At 38.2% G+C, this 25,666-nt stretch overlaps 2 protein-coding genes across 6 annotated transcripts in view; one reads left to right on the forward strand and one right to left on the reverse strand.

Annotated features, from left to right (window-relative positions):
- Positions 1-21,765, forward strand: part of COL6A6 (collagen type VI alpha 6 chain) — a 147,091-nt gene extending 125,326 nt beyond the window's left edge. The window contains exons 35-38 of one of the 2 annotated variants that reach the window (XM_081301125.1): positions 2,273-2,369; positions 5,486-6,157; positions 8,064-8,163; positions 18,723-21,765. In XM_081301125.1, the coding sequence (XP_081157251.1) occupies positions 2,273-2,369; positions 5,486-6,157; positions 8,064-8,163; positions 18,723-18,915 (1,062 nt within the window). In that variant the 3' untranslated portion in view covers positions 18,916-21,765. Of the gene's footprint in view, positions 1-2,272; positions 2,370-5,485; positions 6,158-8,063; positions 8,164-18,722 lie in introns of those variants that run through there. The other variant, XM_081301126.1, reaches the window with a different exon arrangement.
- A 242-nt stretch (positions 21,766-22,007) lies between these two features.
- Positions 22,008-25,666, reverse strand: part of PIK3R4 (phosphoinositide-3-kinase regulatory subunit 4) — a 79,388-nt gene continuing 75,729 nt past the window's right edge. For 3 of the 4 annotated variants that reach the window (XM_081301186.1, XM_081301188.1, XM_081301185.1), the window contains 3 exons: positions 24,637-24,725; positions 24,250-24,358; positions 22,009-23,434 (listed from right to left, as the gene is read on the reverse strand). In XM_081301186.1, coding sequence (XP_081157312.1) covers positions 23,264-23,434; positions 24,250-24,358; positions 24,637-24,725 — 369 coding nt within the window. In that variant the 3' untranslated portion in view covers positions 22,009-23,263. Of the gene's footprint in view, positions 23,435-24,249; positions 24,359-24,636; positions 24,726-25,666 lie in introns of all 4 variants that reach the window. The other variant, XM_081301187.1, reaches the window with a different exon arrangement.

Raw genomic sequence — 25,666 nt, forward strand, 5'->3', positions numbered from 1 at the left:
GTGCAGACCCCCCTGTGGACTTTCCCTAGTAAAGAAACTCAGTAGAATCAATGAGAATCAATGACACTGCTTTTATGTTGATGCCAGTATGTTGACACATGATTAAATGTGAGCCTAAATTGCCAACTAAGGCCACAGCCAGAAATATGGAAGTTGTTATTGTTACAGTGTAAACATGTTAGAACACAAGATTAGTTAGCAAATGGCATCGATCCCCGGGCAACATCTTGTGAAACATTGCTCTAAATTAAGTTAGGACTCATTGATATAAAACTGCAATGATAAAAGTGGCTCATGCAGAAGATGGAAGGTAGGTCTTGTTTGAGGAGAGCAAAGCTTAAACCAAAGTTGTCTATATTCCATCCCCTACTGGGGCTCACATTTCTGTAAAACAATAAGATTGGATTACATGGTTTCTAAGACTTGTTCTAACTCCAACAGTCTGTGAAGTTGTTTCCCCTGGATCTTGGTAGGTGGCAATGAGAAAGCTCTTCCCCTTCCCAGAAAGTCTGATCTGTGTCCTCTGTACCGACACTGGTTCAGTTTCCCATCAACCTTCACAGTGGGAGCAAGGGTTTGATAGACTTGAAACTGTGCACAGAGGCATCTCATAAAACCATTAGCAGAGCAGACTCTTTGTGCTAATGTATTACCCAAGGCACTTTGTTTACAGATCATCAGAATCAGTTTAAGGTAGTTTAAGTACCCACATGCACATATCATAAGAAAAATACGTCAAAAGGACCTAGATAGGGCCCAAGATATCCTCTGGTCCCAAGTCCAGGTAAGCTGCCTCTGGACACAATACCCTTATTTCACTTATTTATTTTTATGTGGTGCTGAGGATGGAACCCAGGGTCTTGCACATGAGGAATGAGCCACAACCCCAGCCTCTTTCTGTCTTTCCCAGATGTGGTGTGTTCTTTTCTCTATGTGTTTGTGTCTAGAACTTTAGCCAAAATCTTCAGTTATCACATAGTCCATCTGAGTCTTCACCTCCAACCCAGAAAGCATATGAAAGCAACCCAGTGATCTCTCAGAGAGGACTCTGAGGGGCAGATATTTCTCTGTTTGTTGTACAAAGAATAATTAAAAATGACAGAAATAGTGATGAGTCTCAGGAAAAACCTTCTTACTTTTGCTAGTGTATTATCCTCCCTTGCTCCTGATTCCACAGATAGAATACACACAGCCGGACACTCTAGAAACTCTTGCCATTAAACACCCACCCTCAGCCCTTAGAACCCCAGTTCCAAATTCTGGATAACATGGGTCTGGCTGGCTCGGATGTCCTTTCCCAGTCCAACTGGCTCTTGTCAGAGAAATGGTCTCATCCCCATACTCAAGGTTGGTCCTCTATGGATAAAGTATAGGAAGGAGACTTCTCAGACAAAGAGAGAAGCCATGAGTGTTAGGATTCATAGCACTTAAAATGTCATCTGGTCCTATCTGAGACAATAGATAGGATCACACCTACAATTTTTCTTCAGTTATCAGTTATCTGTGAGTTAGTTAATGGGCAAGTTAATTATTCTTGGATATTTGGGGTCTCCTTACTTCTCCTCAGTGATCATTCCCCCACTCTGCGCCCTCAAACTGTAAGTAGGTTTCTAACAAAGGGACCAAAGTGGAAATGGTTGGGAGTTTCAAAAGGAGAGCTGCCTAAACTTGGATTTGAGTCTGTGTTAAAGCCAGTTCCGAGGCCCAGTGTACGGTGGAAACCTAAAGAAGTTACCAAGAGCAGCCCGTGACTTTACATGGTTCTTTGGTACTTAGGCACGTGGTGGGGGGGGGCAGACATCTTTGATTTTCTTCCTTAAATGATGTCAGCGTCTGGTGTCCTTTCATCAGTTGTTAGCCTTTCTTTGTGTTTCAATTTCTAAAATGGGGAGGATGAACCTAAGACCTAACCTCCTGGGTTGCTGAGGTAACAGATAGGAAGTACTTTATGCTCCTTAATGACCCACAAGACACCCACTCTGTGCCAATAAGTGCTTCATGATGACAAGCCTAATTGATGCTTACCCAGAGCCTTGTTAGTAATTGTAATATTCCCGTTTTATAGACGAGGAAACAGAGGCAAATTTGCCAGAGCTAAAAGGAAAGGTTGGGGTTAAAGCCCAGCAGTGCTCTTGGTCACCCTGACATGCTGAATCCTGCCATGACCTTAGAAGGAGCAGAGTTGCCCTCTTGGTCCCAGCTCTGTCAACAGAACGGGGACATTCTCGCCTCCCTACCTACTAAGCAGTTCTTCCTCTCCCACCTCTTACAGATCGATGACACTGGTACATTCCAAGTCATAGTGCTTCCCTCCGCGACTGAGGATACACCAGCATTAGAGAGACTCCAGCGGTGCACTTTCTGCCATGGTGAGACCCACAGAGAGAATATGATCATGCCTTTTAAATCCTCTGAGTCACCATTGGCCACAGCAGCTGGACCTTTGTGGCCAGAATGAGCATGGTGTAGAGAGGACCTCCTCCTCGGGCTCTGGCCCCACCTCATCATGCTGCATGTTTAAGATTAAACAGATGGAGTTTGTTAGCTCAGCCTGCAGGGTCTCCTCCTATGTATCCCAGCAGGAGGGTGACATTCCAGGCCTCTCTATTTCCTGCAGCTTCCAGAAAACAGTAATGAATTGTAGAAAAACTTAGCTTGTCTCATTGCCAGGTATTTCATGTTATAAAGTATTTTATGTGAGTTTTCTGAATCTCAAATGTTCATGGCCCCAAACAGATGCTTTAAAGCTATTCAGCACCCTCCTACGCACTTGGGGAGGTTTTTTTTTTTCCTCCAGTGCTAGGAATTGAACCCCAGGGCACCCTACCACTGAGCTACGTTCCCTTTTAAACTTTTATTTTGACACAGAGTCTTGCCAAGTTGCCAGGCTGTCCTGGAATTTACAATCTTCCTGCATCAGCCTCCTAAGTAGCTGGGATTACATGTGCCACCACCATGCCTGGCAGATAGTTACAACGTGTTAGAAGGGTAGAAAACAATAGAAAGTCATGAATCTCCATTGAAAAGAGCTCCAAAATGTTAACTATCAGAAAGATTTGCCCATTGATTTGTTTGTAGTGTTTTATACCCAATTATTGGTCTAACTGGAAAACTCTAATTTTTCTTTTGAGCATTCTAATAATTATGAAAACTGTGGAAGTCACTGAGATTTGTGGTGGAGGATGTTAGAGCTGATGGTCACCAAACATTTAATATAGACCATGCACTGTTCTTCTAATCTCTTTATGTAATACTGATGGTGACGATGAGACAAGAGTTAAAGATACTGTGCTTATTATGTTCTAAGCACAGCTCAAAACACTTTTCATCAATTCTGTCTTTGTATCCTTATAATCACTCTAAAACATCTGAGCTATTATTAACTCCATTTTACAGATGAGGAAAATAAAGCTTAGAGTGATGTGATAATCTGCCCAAGACCTTACAGTCAGATCAAACCCAAGAAGGCTGGCTCTAAACTGCTTGCAGATTATGAGGAATGGAGGTCTCATTCTGCTCCCCTGAAACTGTCCATCTGGGTCTGAAGCAAATGCCTGATTGCTGCCCTTCTCCAAGGGTATCTGTGAGAGGCTATGATGGATGTTCAAATGACCTTATAGGGAGGTGGCAACTCTGGTGGAGAAGTAGAGTTTTCCGTGTTCTTATAGCTCCTGTGTTTTCTGTCTTTCCTCTACTCCTCTCCAATCAATTTCTCTTTTCTGTTGATTGCACAGGGTTAGTTTAGACTCAGGCAGTCTTACTCAAAGCAATTAAGTGCTAAGCAGGCTATGGGGAGTTATAATTCTCAGTTGCACCTTCAAACACGTTGATTACAATAGTTACAACGTGCCACACTCTTGTGCCGGTTCGTGCACAGTCAGAAGTTGCACATATGTGACTGGGGATGGGTTTTGGCTCCATTTCTTGGCTCCAGCCTTTGTTTTGTCTCTTAGGCACATGATGGAAGATATTTTGGCTGTCATTTCCTGCAATTAAAAAAACCCACAAAACTGAGCAAATGGGCAGCCTGCTGTCCCTGATTCTATAAACGGCCTTGTACACAGGTGACTGTTTTGTCATCTGTTACATGGAGTCCATAAAATTTTCCTAAATTTCACTGGGGGACTCTGACTTGTGCAGCACCATCCTTACTGGGTCCTTACTGAGTGAAATTAGGAAGTTGGCTACATCCCCTAGGATCTGCATTTCGGTCATTAATCTTTCATCGAATAGTTTTTATTTATGGTCCATCCCACATCTAAATACCATCTGTCTACATACATGTTATGCTGTTTCTCTTTTTCTTTTCCTTTGATGTTTAAAGAGGGCATTCTTATCCTCAATCATTAATGTTATTGAAAAATGAGACGGAATGTCATCCCTGGCAAAGGATCTCTGGGTGGATCTGATCCTAGTTGGGTCCAACCACCTAATTATGCAGAGAAACTGCAGAACTGAGGCCCAGCAGGGGCACAGCTGGACACACACAGCATGTTTCTTCCTGCAACAAGACCTATCTAGGCACCCCATCCCTTGGGCCAAGGAGCCTCCCCACTACTGTTTCACATGGCCTCATCTCTGATAATAAATCATGACTTCATATGTAGAAACTTCTGGTAATACTGGTATGTCCTTTGGTAAAAAAAAAAAAAAATGATTAACTCTTCTGGTCTCAATCTACTCTATAAAATTAGAAGATCAGTTGACTTCCAAGATCCTTCCATTACCAATTTACTTTATTCCTCTGAATAGTTGTTTTGGTTAAATTCAGTGAAATTGACTCTTTTCATTACCATGCATTCTTTTGTTAAATGAGATATGCATATTTAGAAAAATGACCTATTTTATGGGAGCCCATCAATAAGCAATATTTATAGTCATTCATTTAACATGCATTACTCTTTTAACAAAAAAGCACTATGGAGACATAAGGATGGGCTGTAGCTTTGTCCTTAAGTACATATGCAGAGATAGGCATGAAGTTGTGAACTCTTATTTAAATTGAAATAAAACACATGGCTTTTTTACTTTAAGCAGATTATTATATTTTTTTTTTGCATGGTAGAACAATCATAGTGAGAATGGTGATAAGGGCCACTGGTTTTAGCCTTTTAGTATCAACCAAGGACAATCAGAATCTTTCATATTATGCTACTATGTACTCAAGATGCATGGGACAAATTGTCCACTTTAAGCTTTACAAACTCAACAGAGCCAAGATGAAACTTTTGTTGAAAGCAACCTAATTTTAAAAAAATTGATAGCATGAGTGAATGGAGTCTAAGGCACAGGTGGGTATAAAATCTGTACTTTCTGGAGATAGGTAGAAACTGTGTACTAGGAAATCCTGCTGTTGTTGGTATTCAAGCTGTTTTATAACTATTTTAATATCAAAGACTAGGCTGTTGCCACATGTTAAGATAATTGAGGTGTTATCTTTTTCTATCCACATCTACTTAGTAACCCTAAGTGACTTGGTTTGCAGATATCTGCAAGCCTGACGCTTCTTGTGACCAAGACAGACCACCCCCTGTACAGTCTTACATGGATGCTGCTTTCCTGCTGGATGGCTCCCGGAATGTGGGACATGCTGAATTTGAAGACATAAGAAGCTTCCTGGGGACCCTGCTAGATCATTTTGAAATCACCCCAGAGCCAGAGACCTCTGTCACTGGAGACCGGGTGGCCCTACTGAGTCATGCCCCCTCTGACTTCCTACCCAACACTCAGAGGAGTCCTGTTAGAACTGAGTTCAACCTTACAACCTATAGCAGTAAGCGCCTCATGAAGAGGCACGTGGAACAATCGGTTCAACAGCTAAATGGAGATGCTTTTATTGGTCATGCCTTACGGTGGACTCTGGACAATGTCTTTTTAACCACACCCAATCTGAGAAGAAACAAAGTCATATTTGTGATATCTGCTGGGGAAACCAGTTACTTGGATGGGGAAACCTTAAAGAAAGAGTCCTTGAGAGCCAAATGTCAAGGGTATGCTCTATTTGTGCTTTCCCTTGGCCCTTCATGGAATGACAAGGAACTGGAAGAGCTAGCCAGCCACCCTTTGGACCACCACTTGATCCAGCTGGGCCGAATTCAGAAACCTGAGCACAGATATGGTGTGAAGTTTGTGAAGTCCTTTATAAACTCAATCAGGCGTAAGTCATGGAAATTGTTCTTTCCTACATGTTCAGAATATACTTGGAATTCCCCAGTAAAAGGTTGATGGGCTAGCATGTATTATTGGAAACCTCTTGTCTATCTTCAAGGGCATTGCAAGGTCAGAAAGGAATTTATGTAATAATGGATGATGGAAGGGAGGCAACCTCTGATTCCTAAGCATTTAATTTTTTGGCTCATCCTTTTTATGCCTCTGGTTTCTATGGCAAAACAATCATAACAAGCAGCTGTTCACACATCTGTCTGCCTGGAGCAGTGCAGTCTGGGGGTGTGAAGTCACAGCCTGGACTCTAGCTACAAAGTGGAGCCCTTGCCATGTAACATTAGCACGCTGCCCTTTGATGGAAACTTTCGTCAGTTAAACACACTGAAGGAGAAAGCCAAAGAAAAATTAGGCAATTCTTGGCTTTGCTTTCACAAGTTCTGAAGGCAAAGTCTGAAGTGTTAGGAGACACCATTTTACCTGTCAGAATGAAAAAATACAGGCTTGCAAAACTTTCTTAGCCTTGTTAATGACTTTTTATGATGCCAAGAGTTAGTGTAACTGGTGCCCATAAGAAATAAACATGGGCTGTTATTCCTTGCAATGAGCTTGCCTTGAAAACACATAGTCCGTTTTGAATGCAATAGGGTGGATTAAGAGAAACAATGCTCTGATATGACTCTGAAGGTTGAAAAGCACTCAGTGCAATTTCTCAATATTTTCAAGGTAAATGGTCCTGTGATCAAAAAATTGATCACATTGGCTAAAGAGCAGCCAGTTCTAGTGTAGCTCAAGCAAGGTCCTGGTTGTGTCTCCAACAGACTGGTCAAAGCTGTCAAGACACTGACTGATCAGTGCAGGGGGAGGTCTGAGGAGCCTTGGAGAGTGTCCACGGGGCTCATGTTATGTCTTGTGCCATTCAGAGTGTGAATCTAGAACCAGCAGTACCAGCATCACCTGGGAGCTTATTAGAAATGCATATTTTAGACCCTACCACAGATATTCGGAACCAGAACTGCATTTCATCAAATTCCTCAGGTTTTCATATGCACGTTAAGATTTGAGAAACAATGGTGTGGGGGCAAATGAGCTCCCAGAATGAAATGTATGTTGATGTATTCTGGAATAGGAAAGAGGAGCTAGAAAAGAATGGGACGAGAGGTCCTTCTGAAGAGGTACACAGTAAGGGTAGCATCACGGTCCTAGGACATTCAGTCTAGAGCACACAGTCCCTCCTGCAGGAGACAGTGAGGTATCACAGCCCAGTAAAAACCTGCTACTTACAAGGATCCTGCATCATCAGGAAGAGATTTAACTGTGTTTAACAAATGTATTCTATTTAATGCTTTCAGGAAAAAAAAATTTTTTTTTCAAGTTTCCAATAAAAATGGTTTTCAAGTTTTTAAATAATATGAGGCCTGCTTTATTGTCATGATAAAAACTGATACACTTCCAACTGAAATGAGTCATTATGAATTGCCCAAAATAGCACTGTATTATTAGTTTTATAAGTGACATAAAGACCATAAAGGGAATGTCCTTTTCCCTTTGCATTTTGATATTCTGCAGAAACAAATAAATATAAAAATAGTTCATATCAATTAAAGACTAGATCATTAGGAAGGACTCATGATATTTCAGATTCTCATGGTTAACAATTTGAACAGACATGGGCATCTCACTGAAAACTTAGCTGAATTCACCAAAAATTCAGAAGAGATTTTCTAAGCTCAATTTTGGAAATTCCTCAGAGAAATCTGCTTTCATTTCCTAGGACCACCTTAGTTGGTATCTTTCTTGATAGTTATGGAAAACAGTGAAGTGACACTGTGTACAGAACAGCCTGCAGTAATGTTAATAGCCACAAAGAAGGGACTCTTCACAGCCTTTTTTGTTCCTAGGTGCAATCAACAAATATCCACCAATAAACTTGAAAGCAAAGTGCAACCGTCTCAGCTCTACAGACCCAACGCAGTTCCGAACCCTGTGGCAGTTCCGAAGGTACTGTCTTCTTGGTGTGATTTGATAAATGAATAGGCACTTGCCCCTTTGTCCTCTGTCTTTTCCTGCTCCTCCTCTTCTTCCTCTCTTTACCCCCCCCCCCATTTTATTTGGATGAAAAATTTATTACTATGATGTTAAAATATAATTCATGGGAACAAGAGAATTTTTTAAATGATCAGGTTAATCTGAAAAATAACCAAATAGAGATGTTTGGGGGTTTTGGTTGTTTGCTTTTTAATGGAGCCAGGGTTTCATGGTTCCTTAGAAATATCTAATTCTAGGCTGTAACAGGGAAGGTGCAATGGTAGCCTAGGGCAACTTATTGTTCCAGGAAGCAAGAAAATACAAAACAACAGTGTCATGTGAAAAGGACAAATAAGTTGTCTTGTAAGGATTCCCACTGTTCTAATCTTGGGTAAAATGAATACCAGAAAGAGCAATGATGGTAATAAATTACAATATGCTGAATTCTTAAAACCCACAAGTCTATATAGGTTTCCAAAGAGGGGTGAAGAAGGGGAGAAAAAGCTCTTCTTTTTTTTTTTAAAGAGAGAGTGAGAGAGGAGAGAGAGAGAGAGAGAGAGAGAGAGAATTTTTAATATTTATTTTTCAGTTTTTGGCGGACACAACATCTTTGTTGGTATGTGGTGCTGAGGATCGAACCCGGGCCACACGCATGCCAGACGAGTGCGCTACCGCCTGAGCCACATTCCCAGCCCAAAAGCTCTTCTTTATATAAGAATACTGGCATATAAACATGGAGGAAATAGTTGAACTAGAAAAATCACTAGTTGTAACTTACAACGTTAATTATAAATGTAGAAACTGATGGCTCAGGGATGCTAAAACCATTCTATGACAGTTTTTTTTTTTTTTTGGAGGGGGGCAAGTATTTTAAAAGGCTAACAGAAGCACTCACAGATGACTTATTAATTACAAGGAGGAAAATGTGTCGTGATATGGTGAGACCTGGCAGGACTCCCTAAAACCACGATCTGATACTGTGTGCCTCTTGTAGGATCAGTGGGAGGTTCCTGCTGGAAATGTCTGCGAATTTAAGCCTATTGAGAAGGTCACTGGACAACTGCAGAATGTAGAATGTTCTTAAGGTTACTTCACCTCGGGCTGGGGATGTGGCTCGAGTGGTAGTGCGCTCGCCTGGCATGCGTGCGGCCCGGGTTCGATCCTCAGCACCACATACAAACAAAGATGTTGTGTCCGCTGAGAACTAAAAAATAAATATTAAAAATTCTCTCTCTCTCTCTCTCTCTCTAAAAAAAAAGAATGCTTCACCTATACTCTTTGTAGGTTTCATGTCATGAGAAACAGAGGGATATGGATGGGGTACTGTTCTAGAATAAGAGAGAATAAAGAGATGGAATAGTCAAATGTAATTGTATGAACCTTAATTGGATTCCAGATTTTAAAAAAAGAACTGATATAAATGATATTTGGCTGGCCAAGTATGTAACTCATTGGTAGAGCACTTGCCTAGCATGCACGAGCTCTGGGTTCAATCCAGTACTTCAGGAAAAAAGAAAAAGAAGAGATACATAAATAACATTTGGGGAATGGAGAAATTTGAGTATGAAGAATATGTTGGGTGATGTTACTGAATTGTGTGGATTTCCTTGGATGTGATAATAGTACGATACTGTTTGTATACTGTTTGTATAAGAGAATGTCTTTGTTCTTGAAACAGGTATGCTTTTCTTTTAATGTTACTGTTATAGACTACTTTTAGATGTTTTTTCTAAAGGGGAGTAGGATCGTGTGTGTGTACACGTATGAACACTAACACAGATATGGATGTACACATGCTCATATATAGTAGCAAGATGGCAATGGTGGAGAATCTAGGCAAAAAGCATGAAGCAATTTATAGTTTTGCTCTTTCTAATTTTTGGTGGACTTCACAATTTTGAAAATAAAAAAATAACTTATAGGACTGGGGATGTGGCTCAAGCGGTAGCGCGCTCGCCTGGCATGCGTGCGGCCCGGGTTCGATCCTCAGCACCACATACCAACAAAGATGTTGTGTCGGCCGATAACTAAAAAATAAATATTAAAAAAAAATTCTCTCTCTCTCTCTCTAAAAAAATTTAAAAAATAATTTATAAAACTCAATGGGTGAATAAACAGATACATCTGAAGAGAAACATAATAAACTAGGAAAAAGCTGAAGAAACTTCTTGGACTACAGAGATGATGACCATAAGAGATTAAGAGAACAGAATGGAAAGGTCTAACCTATCTCTAAATGGAATTCTAGAAGGAAAAAAATAAAAATAATAAAGAAAAGACAATAGGAAATGATCATTTTTCAGAATGATATGGGTGCACAGATAAAATGAAGACAAGCTATAACAGGCAGCATAAATAAAAAGAAAGCAACAATTAGATTTGGAATAGGGCACTGTCTTGGCAGAATGCCAAGAGAAAGAAAACTTAAAATCAGCCAAAAGAAAGACTAGATCTTCTACAAAGATAATTGGGCAGCAGCTGAATTATTAATAACAGCAACAGTGGAAACCACAAGACTACTGAGTATCTTTAAGGTAGCAGAAGAAAATTTTTGTCAATTTAGAAAAACTGACTTTCAAAAAATTTTTTGAAAACTAGGAAGAATATTTCAGATTTTAAAAATAAGTCTATCACAAAAAGCTTTACTAAAGGAACCTCTAAAGCATGTACATAGAAGGGAAAAAAATGGCCACAGAAGGAAGAAGTAAGATGCAAAAAGTAATAGTGATAAAATTTGTCCATATTTAGGTAAATCTAGACAAATGTATTTTTATTTACTTATTTTATGGTGCTGGGGATCTAACTCGGAGGTCTCAAGCGTGGTAGGCAAGTGCTCTAGCACTAAGTTAAACCCCCAGGACAACATATGTATTTTTAAATAATAGTAATGTTTAATTTGTGGGTTACCAAAAAGCTGTACTTGTTAACAAACATATGAAAATAAAGCACTTGTCACCTAATGGTTTTAACAGAAGAAACAGTGGTAACTAAGACTATGAGCATCAAATTAAATATTTTTATTTACTGATTAGGTAGGAAAAAAGACAACAAATAATAAAATGATCTCTATTACCGAAAAAAGAAAAAAAAATGAAGCCTTGATCTTTAAGGATAGAAAGGTAGTACTAAAAAAAGAAACAATAATTACATAAATCACAGGGAGGTAAACAGATACCAAGGGCTCTAGGTACTTGAACTGATGGTTAGGTTGTTGAAATATTTTAGACTGTTTTAAAAATGCATTAAAGTTCGTCTATCAAAAATTCTTTTCTTTTTTATAACACAGATTTATTTATCTATTTATTTATTTACATGAGCTCTATTACTATTATTTGGCCTTACATTTTTTTTTAAAGAGAGAGTGAGAGAGGAGAGAGAGAGAGAGAGAATTTTTTTAATATTTATTTTTTAGTTCTCGGCGGACACAACATCTTTGTTGGTATGTGGTGCTGAGGATCGAACCCGGGCCGCATGCATGCCAGGCGAGCGCGCTACCGCTTGAGCCACATCCCCAGCCCCGGCCTTACAATTCTTAATACAAGAGGGGTTGGAGGGGAAGGGAGGGGGTATGGGGTTAGAAATGATGGTGGAATGCGATGGTCATTATTATTCAAAGTACATGTATGAAGACACAAATTGGGGTGAATATACTTTGTATACAACCAGAGATATGAAAAATTGTGCTCTATATGTGTAATAAAAATTGTAATGTGGAAATAAAATAAAATAAAAATGCATTAAAATTTTTGAGGGCACACATGGAAAAATAGAAAGTAGCTAACTACCAAAAATATAGCAAGGGAAAATGGAATAAAAACAAAGACAAAAGTAAATATTTAAAAATAAAAAGCCAAGGAAGGGAAAAGATTAAAGGCAAGAAAGGACAGGTAGAGGGCACAAATGACCATTGGCATGACCAGTGGCAGAACCAAGTCCATTTAAATATATCAGTAATCACAATAAAAATATACACAAACATGCCAGTTACAATCAGTGATTGATAGACTTGATTTATTTTTTATATTTTTTTAAGAGAGAGAGAGAGTGAGAATTTTTTTAATATTTATTTTTTAGTTCTTGGCGGACACAACATCTTTGTTTGTATGTGGTGCTGAGGGTCGAACCTGGACCACACGCAGGCCAGGCGAGCGCGCTACCGCTTGAGCCACATCCCCAGCCCCGATAGACTTGATTTAAAAACAATATCCAGCATGAACTGTTTTCAGAAGACACATCTACAACATAGGGAAATGGAAAGGTTGAAAGTAAAATGATGGGGAAAAAATTCCAGGCACATGTTTATAAAAGCTGGAATAGCTATATTAATATCAGATTAAATATACTTCTAAATAAAACCATTGTGTAGTAATTAAAGAGAGTCTGTATGTTGAGCAAAAGGAAGTCTAGCAGAGTAGAGGAAAAAGAAAAGGGAGGGGAGGGAGGACAGAAGGGAAAAGGGAGGGAAGAAGAAGGGATGGTGAACCAAGATCCAATTCCATGCATATATGATTATGTCGGGATGAACCCAACTACCATGTACAATAAGAAGGCTATAGATTTATATAATAACAATGATAATGATAATAATAATAATAATAATAGAGTCTACATGATGGGAAAGTGATTCACAAGGAAGATCCTAAATTTATAAGAGGTTCATATAATAACCTTAAAATACACAAGGTAGAAATTGAAAAAACTATAGTAAGAAACTGCCATTGAACTATCGTCAAAATGAAGATTTCAAAAGTACACAGACTTGATAGACATAAATTTGTAAATACATACAAGATTTAAACATATCAAGCTTGATTTTATGAATACATATAGTACCTTTTACAAAAAAAATTAAACATGCATTCAAAGAAACATACGGAACATTAATAAGTGTTGAATGGGGGTGGAGAGTTGATGGGTGTTCATTGCACGATTTTTAACTTATAAAGCAAGTGTCAACACATCTCTATGACTTGGTGTCATACAACCCACACAATGCAGTTAACTTAGAAATTAATAACTATTTTAAAGTTGATGCTTTTATACTAAAGCCACATTTCTAAATAAATAACAGGACAAAAAATAATGAAAATTTAAAAGTACTTAGAACTGTGTAATATTCAAAATGCTGTGTCAAAATTTATGGGATATAGTCATGATTTAGGAACATATATAGTTTTAATTCCTATGTTAGAGAAAATTTTAAAACCCTAAAAGCTAATGATCTAAGCATTGGTCTTAAGATTTCATAGAAAAAAAAAAAACAGAGAAAGGAAAAGAAATAATGTAGTAAACATATTATTGTGTGTAATATAGTAAAAGTAGAACTTAATTTTTAAAATTAAGATATATCAAAAAGGGCAAAAGTTCTATTAAAACTGAATAGCATACATTAGAAATAGTGAATAGTATAAATTAGAAATAAGTGAAATCAAGTAGTTTTGAGTGTTTATTTTTGTGATAAGTCATTCTGTACTCACACACAGCCACAGACCACAACCAAGTGTGCCCCAGGCACCTGGCAAATACCTTAGGCAACATGCCTACTTCTGTTGTGTAGTGTGTAGCGTGTGCAATTCTGTGTGGAGATCAAGCCAGGCAGGCAATCCAGAAGCCCCAGCTCTGGCCTCTCTGAGAGGCCTCTGCCTGCAATCTCTTGCTCACCTCCTGGGGAGAGTTGTCCAGGGGAACTGTCCAGCAGCAAATACTGCCTGAATTCAAGCCTAAAACAAGCCTGTTTGCCTCAATCTAGGAGGAGCAGAGCGCCCCCTGCTGCAGGTGCCTGGCAGCTCAGAAGAGGGAAATGGAGTGAGTGAGGCCACATCTTTACATGGAGGATGTCTTAAAGCTGTATAAAAGCAGGGCTGAGGCAGGTGTGGCAGAGCTACAAGCTGGCTAGTTTTGTGGGCTGTGCACTTGCAAAGGGCCTGGGTGCTCAGTAGGGCCTGAATTTGGGGTTTAGTGCTCTCCAGTCACTATTAATGTTATTTTGGAATTTGTGTTTTGTATTGGGGTCCAAATGGACACAATGGCAAATGGCACACAGTGGCAAATGGGGACTTGGAGCCTCAGTCTACTTACCACCCCATTTTCTGCTGCCTCCTGGCTCCCTGGGTCTGCCCTACCTCCCCCTTCTTGGTGAGGGACCCAGGCACACAAAAGAGTGGAGACCGGGAAGGCAGTGGCCATCTGCTCCAAGTTAGTGATGCCACAATACATTTGTCATTGCTTTCCTCCATATAAGCATCCAGTACATTCCAGGAAGGAGGTGGTGATATTCTTGGGGATCACCCCTCTGCTGAGGGTTAGGACAGACAGCTGAGGGAAGATGAGATGCCTGGCTCAATTTCCAGACCAACTGTCTAGAGGCTGGTGAGAGGAGGAATCTGACAGTTGGCTTCACAGGCCAACTCATAGGGAACTGGACTTTTAAAGGTAAATAAAAATTGTCCACGGCAGGTTGGAGAGACAGAGACAACAGAAGAAAAAAATTATTTTCAGTTTTTCTAAACTGGAGGCTCAAATTTGCATTTTGTATTAAGCTCCAGGTATGATGCAGCCAGCCATGACTGTAAGGGCATATGCCAGAGTCAACCCACACAATTAAAAGGCATTTCTGGAAACCACTCCACCATGCTCTCTGTTTGAAGAGCAATATGAGTAGGAAGAGAAGACTCACAGCAATTTTGGACAGGAAGTTTCTAACCCCTTCTCTATAATGCCTTAGATACACAGGAGGCTCAGCTTCTCCTGTGATTCTGAAATGATGAAATGGCTGGGGTATCAAGAATTGAGAAGTAAAATCTGTTCCACGTTTCACGTTGGTGAACTCCCTGATGGTATAATAGACCAGGACACCCCAGGCCTTCTTTTAAATGACCAAAGACTCTCATAAAAGGTAATGAGTCACCCAGCTGCTTCTGAAACTTGCTAGTTGAGTCATTTAAGAGAAGTGAAGCAGAACTGAACAGAGGATTGTGGGGGACAAAAATGCCTGTTAGGCAAGAGGTCTGGCCGCCCTCCGAATGACCTGCCTAGGAATTGGATCATTCTGTTGTGAAATTTTGAGGAAAATGCATAAGAAGCTGGTTCTTATCAGATGGAAAAGAGTTAACCACAAGCTACCAGGGAGACAGATGGCCAGAGGTTAAGATTGCAGGGTGGCTCTTGTATAAGCACTTAGAACCGGCTCAGAGACAATAAGACAGAAAGCCACCTGTTTATTGCTTTATCTAGTCAGGGAAGCATTTGTGCCAGATTCTAAAGCAGTGACAGGCTAGAGCCAGAGTAAGTGAATTATAAAAATGGACACAGTCACCAATGCCATATGAATAACACATCTGTTGCAATTCGGCTTTTCTAAGTATGTTTTATGGACATACAAAACATATATTAAGGTAAAAATAATTTTGGAAGTAGAAGCAATCTTGTCTATATTTTCTACTCCAATGCAGCAAGTCAATTATGTAGCACAGCTCACTCCTGATTATCTGCATAGATGGAGGAATCTGTTTTTCACAGAGAACTGAAATCTATAATTAGTTCCATCCACCTTCCCCCTTTTTATTTAGAATTTGCCACATCTTTCTTTCAATGGCTTTTAGTGGAGCTGAGCACAAGATGCAAAATGAATTAACTATCTCATCCTTATTTCTTTGTCTTGACTACCTAGTGATGGAATCACCAATCTGCACAGAATTTTCTGAAAATAGAGTATAGAAAAAAAGAGAAATAAAACTGGGAAATAAATGGTATTTATCAAATGCTTAGGAAATGCAAATGCCTACTATAAGACAAGGTATAGAAATTCAAAGGTAGGGTGTTTTAATGTTTGATCCCTTTGAGAATAAAAATATTTGAGGGGGGGGAAATAGCAATGTCATGCTTTGAGGAGTTGCAAATTCACAATTTTTTCTTAACAAAGATGAAAGATGACGACAAACATAATTAAATTTTCCATAAAAGGAAAAATAAAAAGGAAAGGTAGGAGGGAGATGGTGGAAGAGAACAAAATAAGATAATCAATCCATGAAAACCATGGCTTTTGACACAAGAATGCCTTCCCCATGATCGGTGGTGCCATATTCTGTGTATATAGACAATCATGACTGAGAATTTGAATTCATAACTGAGTCTGGAAATTAATAATACAGTGAAGGATAAAAATGGGAGAGTGTGTGAAGAAGTTGTGTTCACGATAAAATTTAGCCATGGCTACTGTTCTTAAGTTGGATCATCTTAGTACATCTCTGATGACACTGACAGAAGTGAACTGAAATGCACTTTGTGATTTGAGTTTCAGAAGCCAGACACATAGTATCTAGTGCTTGGCAGTTTGGTGGGGGTGTGTCAGGGAACACGAATGGCATGGTTCTGTTATTCTGAGGGTTTCCTTCACCTATAACTCTGTTTATAGATGAGGAAGAGTGCACATTCATATGTTCATGCATATGTAAAAAAGTGAAATGATTTTAGTTCAAATTTGTTATATATTTTCCCACTGTGCTCATTTCCTAAGTATTGATGTTTTGTGAGGTCAGATTTTATAGCTAGTGAAAGCAGAAAGAATGGATCACCGTGAATATTGCCACTGTTCTGATCAACATTTGGAAGTTCTCTTGAATTGTCCCTTGACCACAATTCAGCTAGTAGCTGAAGTTTATCAGCATCAATGAACCTCTCTCTTCTCATGTCACCAGTCTCTCACATTCATTCTCCAAATATTTATGAGGAGCCTGCCATTCTGTAACCATATCCAGGTGCTTTCACAACATTTACTATTTAGCTCTCTATTCCAGGTATTTCAGTAGTTCTCCATACTGTCCTAAATTAAAACCTAGTTCAGTGAAAGTAACATTGGACTCTTACTTTCAGCAAAGTTGGGATTTGGGGGCATGGTGGCATATGCCTATAATCTCAGCGGCTTGGGAGGCTGAGGCAAGAGGAGCTCGAATTCAAAACCAGCCACAGCTAAAGCAAGGCGCTAAGCAACTCAGAGAGACCCTATCTCTAAATAAAATATAAAAAAAGCTGGGGACGTGGCTTAGTGGTTGAGTGCCCCCAGGTTCAATCCCTAGTACCAAAAAAAAAAAAAAAAAAAAAAAGGAAAATAAAAAGTTGGGATATAGCCCAGCTCTGTCACTGACCTTCACCTCCATGCACTATAACCAACAGAGCCCCAAGGTAAGGGACTTCAATTGTTGCTCACAAAAACACGCATTATTTTTCATTTCCACTTTTTATCTGAAGAAACGAGGATTAGTCTAGTTAAATGATTTGCCCAGACTGCTCAGCTTGTAAGTAGAGGTCCTGGATTACATTTTTTGGACCCATGGCTCTTTCTACTATATCCCTTAAATTGTTTGTCTGAATGGCTCTTTTCTTGCACTGTACAATACAGTGGCCACTAGTTATATATGGCTATTTAGAGCAATTAAGATTATATGAATTAGAAGCTGGGGTTGTAGCTCAGTGGTAGAGTGCTTGCCTCACATGCATGAGGCCCTGGGTTCAATCCTCAGCACCACATAAAAATAAATACAAAAAAAAAAAGATATTGTATCTATCTACAACTGAAAAAATATTTTAAAAAAGATTTTATGAATTAGAAAATTCAGTTCTTCAGTCACACTGTCTCAAGTGTGCAATAGCTATATGTGGCTGGTGACTGCCATACTGGCCAGGGCAGATTATAAGACATTTCTATCTGTGCAGAAAGTTGTATGGGCAGGTTTGAATTTCTAGCTACCACTTGGCCCCTACAATTCTCCAACTACTTTACCTGGAATTCAAGGCATTCTAGAGTCTGACTCCCACTCTCCTCTGTTGTTGGGTTATTCATGACTCCCAATCAGGCTCTTTATGTATCTACCAGACTGGGCTCTCTTTCTCCCACTATAGCTAACAAAGGGCCTTCCTTACATAGAGGTGAAAATAAATATTTGGAGGGATAGATGGGTGGACAGGAGGAAGAAATGTAGGGAAGAGAGGAAAGAAGTGTGTGGCATACAGTCATGTTTTCATCAGATGCTTTTTGATGATTTCTGTGAACAGATAAGGTCTCACAAAACTCACTTTCTGTTTGGGTAAACAGATCATGAATAAGTTTATAAGTAAATAAAAATTACAATAGTGTTATGAAGAAAATAAAAACATGCTTTGCTGGGTGACTGAAAGTGGGGAAGGAACTGGGAAAATGATAAATGTGGTGGTCTCTGATGAGGGACCATTTGAACCCAAATCTGAAGAATGAGACCCACCATATGAAGGTCTGGGTGGAACATGTTCCATACAGAAGAAATGCTGCTACCAAAATTATACTTTTGCATACTTATACAAGATTTCTCATTTGTCAGCTTGTGATATATGGGCCAGTATAAATCCCCAGTTTAATAATCTTTTAAAAATTACCCTGGAGGAAGGATGCAATAAGGAAATGAGTACAACAATTAATTTAGGAAAAAAAGATTAATATGGAGTCTATTAAAGTTGAAGTGACATTTATCTTCTACGATGTTCTCTTCTTTGTTGTATAGCTTTGTTCCTGGACCACAGAAAACTGTCCTCAAAGAAGATGCATTACAGCGGACAAAATTCTTCCAAGATAAGAAATATCTTTCAAGAGTAGTGAGAGGTGGTAGAGATGATGCTATTCGGAATTTTCCCAGGAGCACATCCCATACTTCTAAAAATGGAAGGAGAATGGCAAAACCTACTCCCAAAAGATAAGACATTCAAGAAAGTGCTCAAATAATTTAGCATGGTAAGACTTGGACTTAAATAATAACTAAATCTACTCCAGAACTCTGGCAACTTTTATTTGGATATCTGCCTACCAGAAGTCCATTCTGGTGGGATGAACAAGCCACAGGTTTTAGATTATCAGGTAACTTGACTCTCCATACTCACTGGTATTAAGATATATCTTACCATTTATTTGACCATTCCTGACAATTCTAGCACTCTAAGACGGATATGTTTAACAACTGTTATCATTAGAAAAAGGAAGAATGAAAGAAGTACTTTGGAAAGTGTAATGGAGATATACTTTAAAGGTAAATTTTACATAGTGTATGTGTGTGTACATGAGCCAATGCTAATACTTTTGATTGCAGATTTCTCAGTCCATTTACTGCAAACCAAGCCTTCTTTCTTAATTCAGCACTGTTTAATGCTCATCTATTTAACCAAAGTTTTTTTAACGTTTGGTGCAACTTGAATAACATTTACCCAGAGACTGATGCTGTTTGTATATCATATTTTTGGATATTTGACCTTTCGTTATTTTTCCACTTAAAACACATCCTATTTCTGTGTGGAATGATTACTACTCAAATGGGTTTATACTAGAAGTTTGTCTTTCATCTTCTGCAGTTGTTTGTTTGGACTGGTGAGAAACAGAGGGGAATTTTCTCCAGCTCTAAATCCTCCTAAACCCACTGAGGAACTCATTAATTCTCCTAGAACATAAATTATTGCTTTTCAGCTGGATGCTCTATCTTCATTATAAAACTTCCTGCTAAGCCATTTTGATGGATTTCCAGTTTTTCTTCCTTGTTATGGCCACTTATTAATTTTCATTAATCCTTGTATGCTTTAGAGAAGAAGGGTAAAGACAACTGGTTATGGGTAAGGTTCTGAGTTACTTCTGGTACTTATTGAGTCAATAATGAACAGCACCAAAACAGGATTGGCAAAACTCTGAAAAGAGCTTTAAATAGATATTGAGTTTGAAAAAGGTAAGAAAATCTTTAAAACTTCAATCTAAAAATCCATATCGGTTGAAGAAATCCAAGAGATCAGAGTAAATCAGAGCAGGAAAACGTCTTCAAAGTGCCTAGTCTCTAGTATCATTCTCTGATGACTTTTTTCCTTATCCCCATTCAATTTCATCTCTTATGATGAAATTTTCAACAACTAAACACCCAAGTAGCACTGTTTATTTAGACTCAATATTCAGACCTTACCTCAGTCTAAGAGCTGGTTCCACAGCTGGTAGCAATGACCCTGCTAGGCAGAATATCACTGTTTTTAGTAAGGGAGGGAAACTGCACAGATGAGATAACTGACACCAAGACCAGCAGGGTCCATTCAGATTTTCTTTTCTATACCTCTTTTATAATACCTGAAACGAAAAGCCATCTGTAGTATTTTTTGAAGCACTTCTGCCATCTCTACTCAGGCAACTCTACGGAGATAGCTCCCACATCTTCAGAGGAGCAAGAAGTCCAAGGAGTTAAATGTCGCACTAATACTCAGGTAACAGAGAAGAATAAAACACATCAGGTTTCTTCGTCCATCCTAAATGGTGCTTTGGGGTTCAGGAAAAATTTTTTTCCAGTACCGGAAATTGATGAATAATATTTAAGAGGCATTTTAATAACAGGAACTTTTCTAATTAAGTTTGGATTAAGTACAAACACCTTTCTTCTGTTTATTATTGGAAATACTTTGGAAATGTATTTTTTTTTCCTGTGTTCATAAGTAAAGTACACCAAACAAATATTTTCTTGTGATTGAGATTGTTTTTAGCATTTTGGGTCATATTTTTAATCATTAATAGGTGAGGAATCAGAAGTATTCTACAAAAAGAAGTTCCTTTTTAATAACTCCTAATCTTGGCATTTCCATGATTTACCTTTCTCCTAAAGTGAAAAACAGCAAAAATTAAGTGCATGTTAATAAAGTGCTGTTGTGGTGCATCTTGGCTTAGAAATGCAAATTGATTGTAAGGGACCAGCCTCCCATTGTCTCTGCACTGAGCTGTGAGTCAAACTTGATTTAAAAACCACAGCAACAACAAAGGGAGATCAGTAGAGGAAAGGGACTAAAGGGTGGGTGGTTGGGAGGGAGGGAAGAAGTGCTGGAGAGTGATATAGGCCAAATTACATTGTTAAATTATGTATTGTGTGCATGTATGAACATCTAACAATAAATCCCATCAGTCTGTACAACTATAATGTATCAATTAAAAAAAAAGTGGGGAAAGAAATAGAGGTCAAAAAGGTATGTCAAGGGTAGGGAGGGGAATGAGAATAGGAAAGATAGTAGAATGACTCAGACACAACTTCCCCATGTTCACATATGACTACACCACAGTGAATCTGCACATCATATTCAACCACAAGAATGGGATCCTAATTAGAATAAGTTATACTCCATGTATGTATAAGATGTCAAAATACATTCTACTGTCATGTATATCTGAAAATAATTTTAAAAAGGGATATAATTGAACATGCTATGGATTATAATACTTAGTAATAATTCAACCAAATTTTTTTTAAAAAGTAGCATTATTTGGGGAATTGAGGAGAGAAGAATGACAATGGGAAAAAAGGATCATATTCCTGTCAGCCCATTCACTGTTTTCTCAGCATTTCCCACATTTATTAGTCTAATGGCTTACCTAATAGCTTCTGGCCTAAAGCCTCTTATCCATGTGAAATTCATGTATCAAAAAATTTTCCCCAACCTGTGAAGACTCTAAATCTGACTTAAAACCTAGAAACCCTGTAAATATGGTCTTAAAAAATTTTTTGTTTTAGTTGTCAATGGATCTTTAGATTTTATTTATTTATTTATATGCAGTGCTGAGGATTGAACCCAGGGCCTCACACATGCCTGGCAGGTACTCTACACTGAGCCATAACCCCAGCCCCCCCTCCCCCCCAGTAAATATGGTTTTAACAGACTTAAAGGGAAACTGAGGCAACACACCACGACAATGCCAATACTAAGGATACAGACTACTACCCCAATAAACTAGGGCACCACCAGAGTTAATCACTCCTGACTTTTTTCAAGTGACTGGCATTTCCCAACAATTCTGTTGTTATCTGTTTAAAAACTAAGTTATTGAGTTGAAAAGCTAGTTATAGATGCATTGTAAACTGTTACATACTAAAGCTGAATTATATAATTAAAGAAATATAGCTGGGTGTGGTAGCACATGCCTATAATCTCAGCTACTTGGGAGGTTAAGGCAGGAGGGTCATGAGTTTGAGGCCAGCCTGGGCAAGAGGAAGACCATGTCTCAAAATAACAATGATAATGATTACAGAAAAATAGAAAATTGTTTAGTGTATTTCTTAACAAGTAGTATTTTGCACCAGACTCAGAATCTACTGAATGTTTTTATACTCATGTATCTAAACTCAAATATTTTGAACACCATGAACCATTCTGTAAATAGATAAGAATAAAATGTGGAAAATTAGGTTTGCATACAAACTGTAACCCATTACCTTTAAAGGTTTCATCTTAGTGGGAAAGGCCTTTTGAAAATACAAATTTCTGGCATGTTTTTCATTTGATCTTTTTTTTGTCAAGGCATTTAATAAATAATCTTCGCTGGATAATGCAAGCTGGTAGACCAAGCTACAGAATTTATGGTAGAGCTTATAAAAAATAATGATCATGGCCAAGAAGACCCAATTTCTCCAGAGCTAATACATCAGAAATTAATTTTACAGTGTTAAATACCTAATAAGGCAGACTGTAAAACAAAGGAAGAAAGATCAGAGAGCAGAGAAGAATACAGTTCTGAGTGTCCAAAGATTTGGACCCAAGGCCTTGTTCTGTCTCTGTTTCCTTGTGACACCAAGTTCATTTATTCAGTTCAGAATAAGTGCTGTTAGAGAGATTTCCCTTGCTTATGATTACTATTTAAAACACCACCCAAAAAATAAACCAAAAATTATTGGGATGCTTGAGTAAAGTTTAGTTTGAATAGCATTTTTTAATAGCAAAAATGTGTTTATAATAGCTTACAACCATCTTTTTCAATACAAAATAAACATCATATTCATCTTTGCATTTTACATTTCTCATCTCTATGACATATACAACAAAAAGTCTAAGACACTGTTGTCTGGCTAACTCTTGAAGAAAGGTGCACAAGTAAACTAGCCATGTCAACTTTGTTAACCACCTTGGGTGTGATTTGTTTAGTTTTGGCATGATTTTAAAAATTAAGCAAATGAATTTGTTCTCGCTTCTGTTTTCTAGAAATACATTTTCTTTTGAATAACTGTACATTTAAAACTTTATTACAATTCACATGAGTCAGTAGACTTTATTTCCACACCTTCACAATCCCATCTCGAGAGGCAGTCACAATGAAGCCCTGTGTGGTCTGGAAAGTGGCAACATCCGTGATAATGTCATGATGTCCCACAGGCAGAGACTCTGGGCCCCTTCGAGGGGTGTCATCACTTGGTCCTACTTTCTGCTTATTCTGAATTTCCTGTTTGATAGTTAGAAATCAAGGAGAGAGCCAGAGTTAAATCCACACCACCTTCTGCCTCTTATCAGAATTCTTTCTAGGATAAGTTGTTGATTTGAAGTTAACACCTCATGTAAAGTAGTCACACTCTCACACTGAACAAAAAGAGCAAAAGGAAAGAGTCCAAAATGACATGCTGGGTTTCCAGCCACTGGAGTGCATGAGTAGCCATGTACAAATATGGAACACTTACAAATGGCCAATAGTCTGGGCCTATTAATTTTTATTAACATCAAATGTAAAAAAGGGAAAGAGTATAAATTGGGAGAAGTAAAAATGACCAAAATATAGAAGTAAATATATATCTAATGTTCTAGAATTTCTACAGCTCCTCATTTTTTGTCATGAAGGAAGTGCTTACCTGGCCAAGGCACTTTCAGATAAATCACATTTGAAATTTCTAAGCAAAGGACACAAGTTTTAGAGTCCTAACAGTGAGATTTGAGTTTACTACTAGGTTGTTTACACCTGTGTCTCAGAAAAATTTCTTAACTTCAATGTCCCTAAATTTGTCTTTTGTAAAAGTAAATAATAAAAGTACTTGTTATGTTTCTCAGACCTTAACTTTGTAAAGTGTCTACTTTTCATTTTGAGCTATATACCTATATGTGGTTTATGCTTGTTATACCTTAATAAATTAATTTATAAAAATACAAAAAAATCCAAGAGAAAATAAATCATATTTCTTATATTTAAAAAAGTTATTTCCAGACTTGACCAAACCCAATTTTGTGTCTACAAAAGTTAAAAAGAAAGAAAAATAAAAAGTAACGTACCTGAACAACCTCAGTGCCTTCTATTATTTTCCTGTAATAGGACACAGATGGGGAACTAGTACTTCCTGCCACAATATAGGACCTTTCTGGGTAAGCCAAGTCCCAAAACCTAGGGAAGAGGAAATAAATATGGAAAATCTTCACGAGATAATAGGAAGAACTAATACTCATTGGCTTACATTCATCAATGCATTGTTTATACTGTGATTAGAAAAAGATTTTTCTAGAATCAATAATATAACATTAATTATAATAGAGTACTAATTGTTGCCCTTGTAATGTGCTGATAGTTTAAAACATTAAATTGTCACCAGTATCTATAATAACACCTTTCATAAACCAATGTACTCATCCGTCTTTTTAAGAATTTTTTTTGAGATACTATACCTTATTTTCATGTCTGAGCCAGCTGTTAGCAGGATAGGATTTCCATCAGCAGGACTGCAGTAGATACCATGGACACTATGAGGAGAAGGCTTAAAAGAAGCAAAGATGGCATGTCAAATAAAAGACATCAGTGCCTTCCACTAATGGAATACTATTTCTAGAGGCAAGTTAACTGCTGATAGTTCTATAGTCACACTTGGTTACCAGAGGATATGAGAAATGAGTTATATAAGTTAAATCTACTTTTTTGGGACTTTGAAGTATAGTTGCTTTGTATTGTTCTGAACAGAGAGGTGCAGCCTGTTCAGTTTTCTAAAATTTTCTCTTTAGGACCACCTTGAGCAAGACCGCAGTTAAAGGGAAAAAAATCTTTCCTACAGGGCGGGAAAGGGCTAAGGATGGAACTCAGTTGGCAAAGCATGTGCCTAGCACATGGGAGGCTCTGGGTCTGATCCCCAGCACCACCAAAAAAATAAAATAAAATAAAAATCCTACCTTTTGCCCCAATGAAGTACCCTGGCAACATGATTGTGACTATTAAAAACAAAAGTACAGATGTTTCTTGATTTATGTGAGGGTTATGTCCAAATAAACTCATTGTAAGTTGAAAATACAGTTAATACACCTATCTTCAAGTATTAGTTATTTACCGTTGTGATCTGACCAGGAGCTATGGCTCACTGCCCAGCATCACAAGAGTGTATTGGACCACATACCTGTTAGCCCAATAAAAGATCAAAATTTCAAATATGGTTTCTAATGAATGTCTATCACTTCTACACTACTACCACTATAAAGTAAAAAAATCATTTGGTCAAACCATGGTTAAGTCAGGATCCTCATATGTAAGATGGTCATATTCCATTTTTTCATAACCTAAACTTGAATCCAGGATTTGCCTAATTAACCCAGGACTACACTGTAGTTCTAAAGAGATACTACAAACTTTATATAATTAGCAACCAAAACATTCAGTAAAGCAGACACAAGAAAGTTTAAGGAATTAGAAAATATGCATGCAGCAATGGCC

Source organism: Spermophilus citellus (assembly GCF_964194105.1).
Source record: "Spermophilus citellus genome assembly, chromosome: 7".
In the NCBI taxonomy this organism is placed as follows: Eukaryota; Metazoa; Chordata; class Mammalia; order Rodentia; family Sciuridae; genus Spermophilus; species Spermophilus citellus.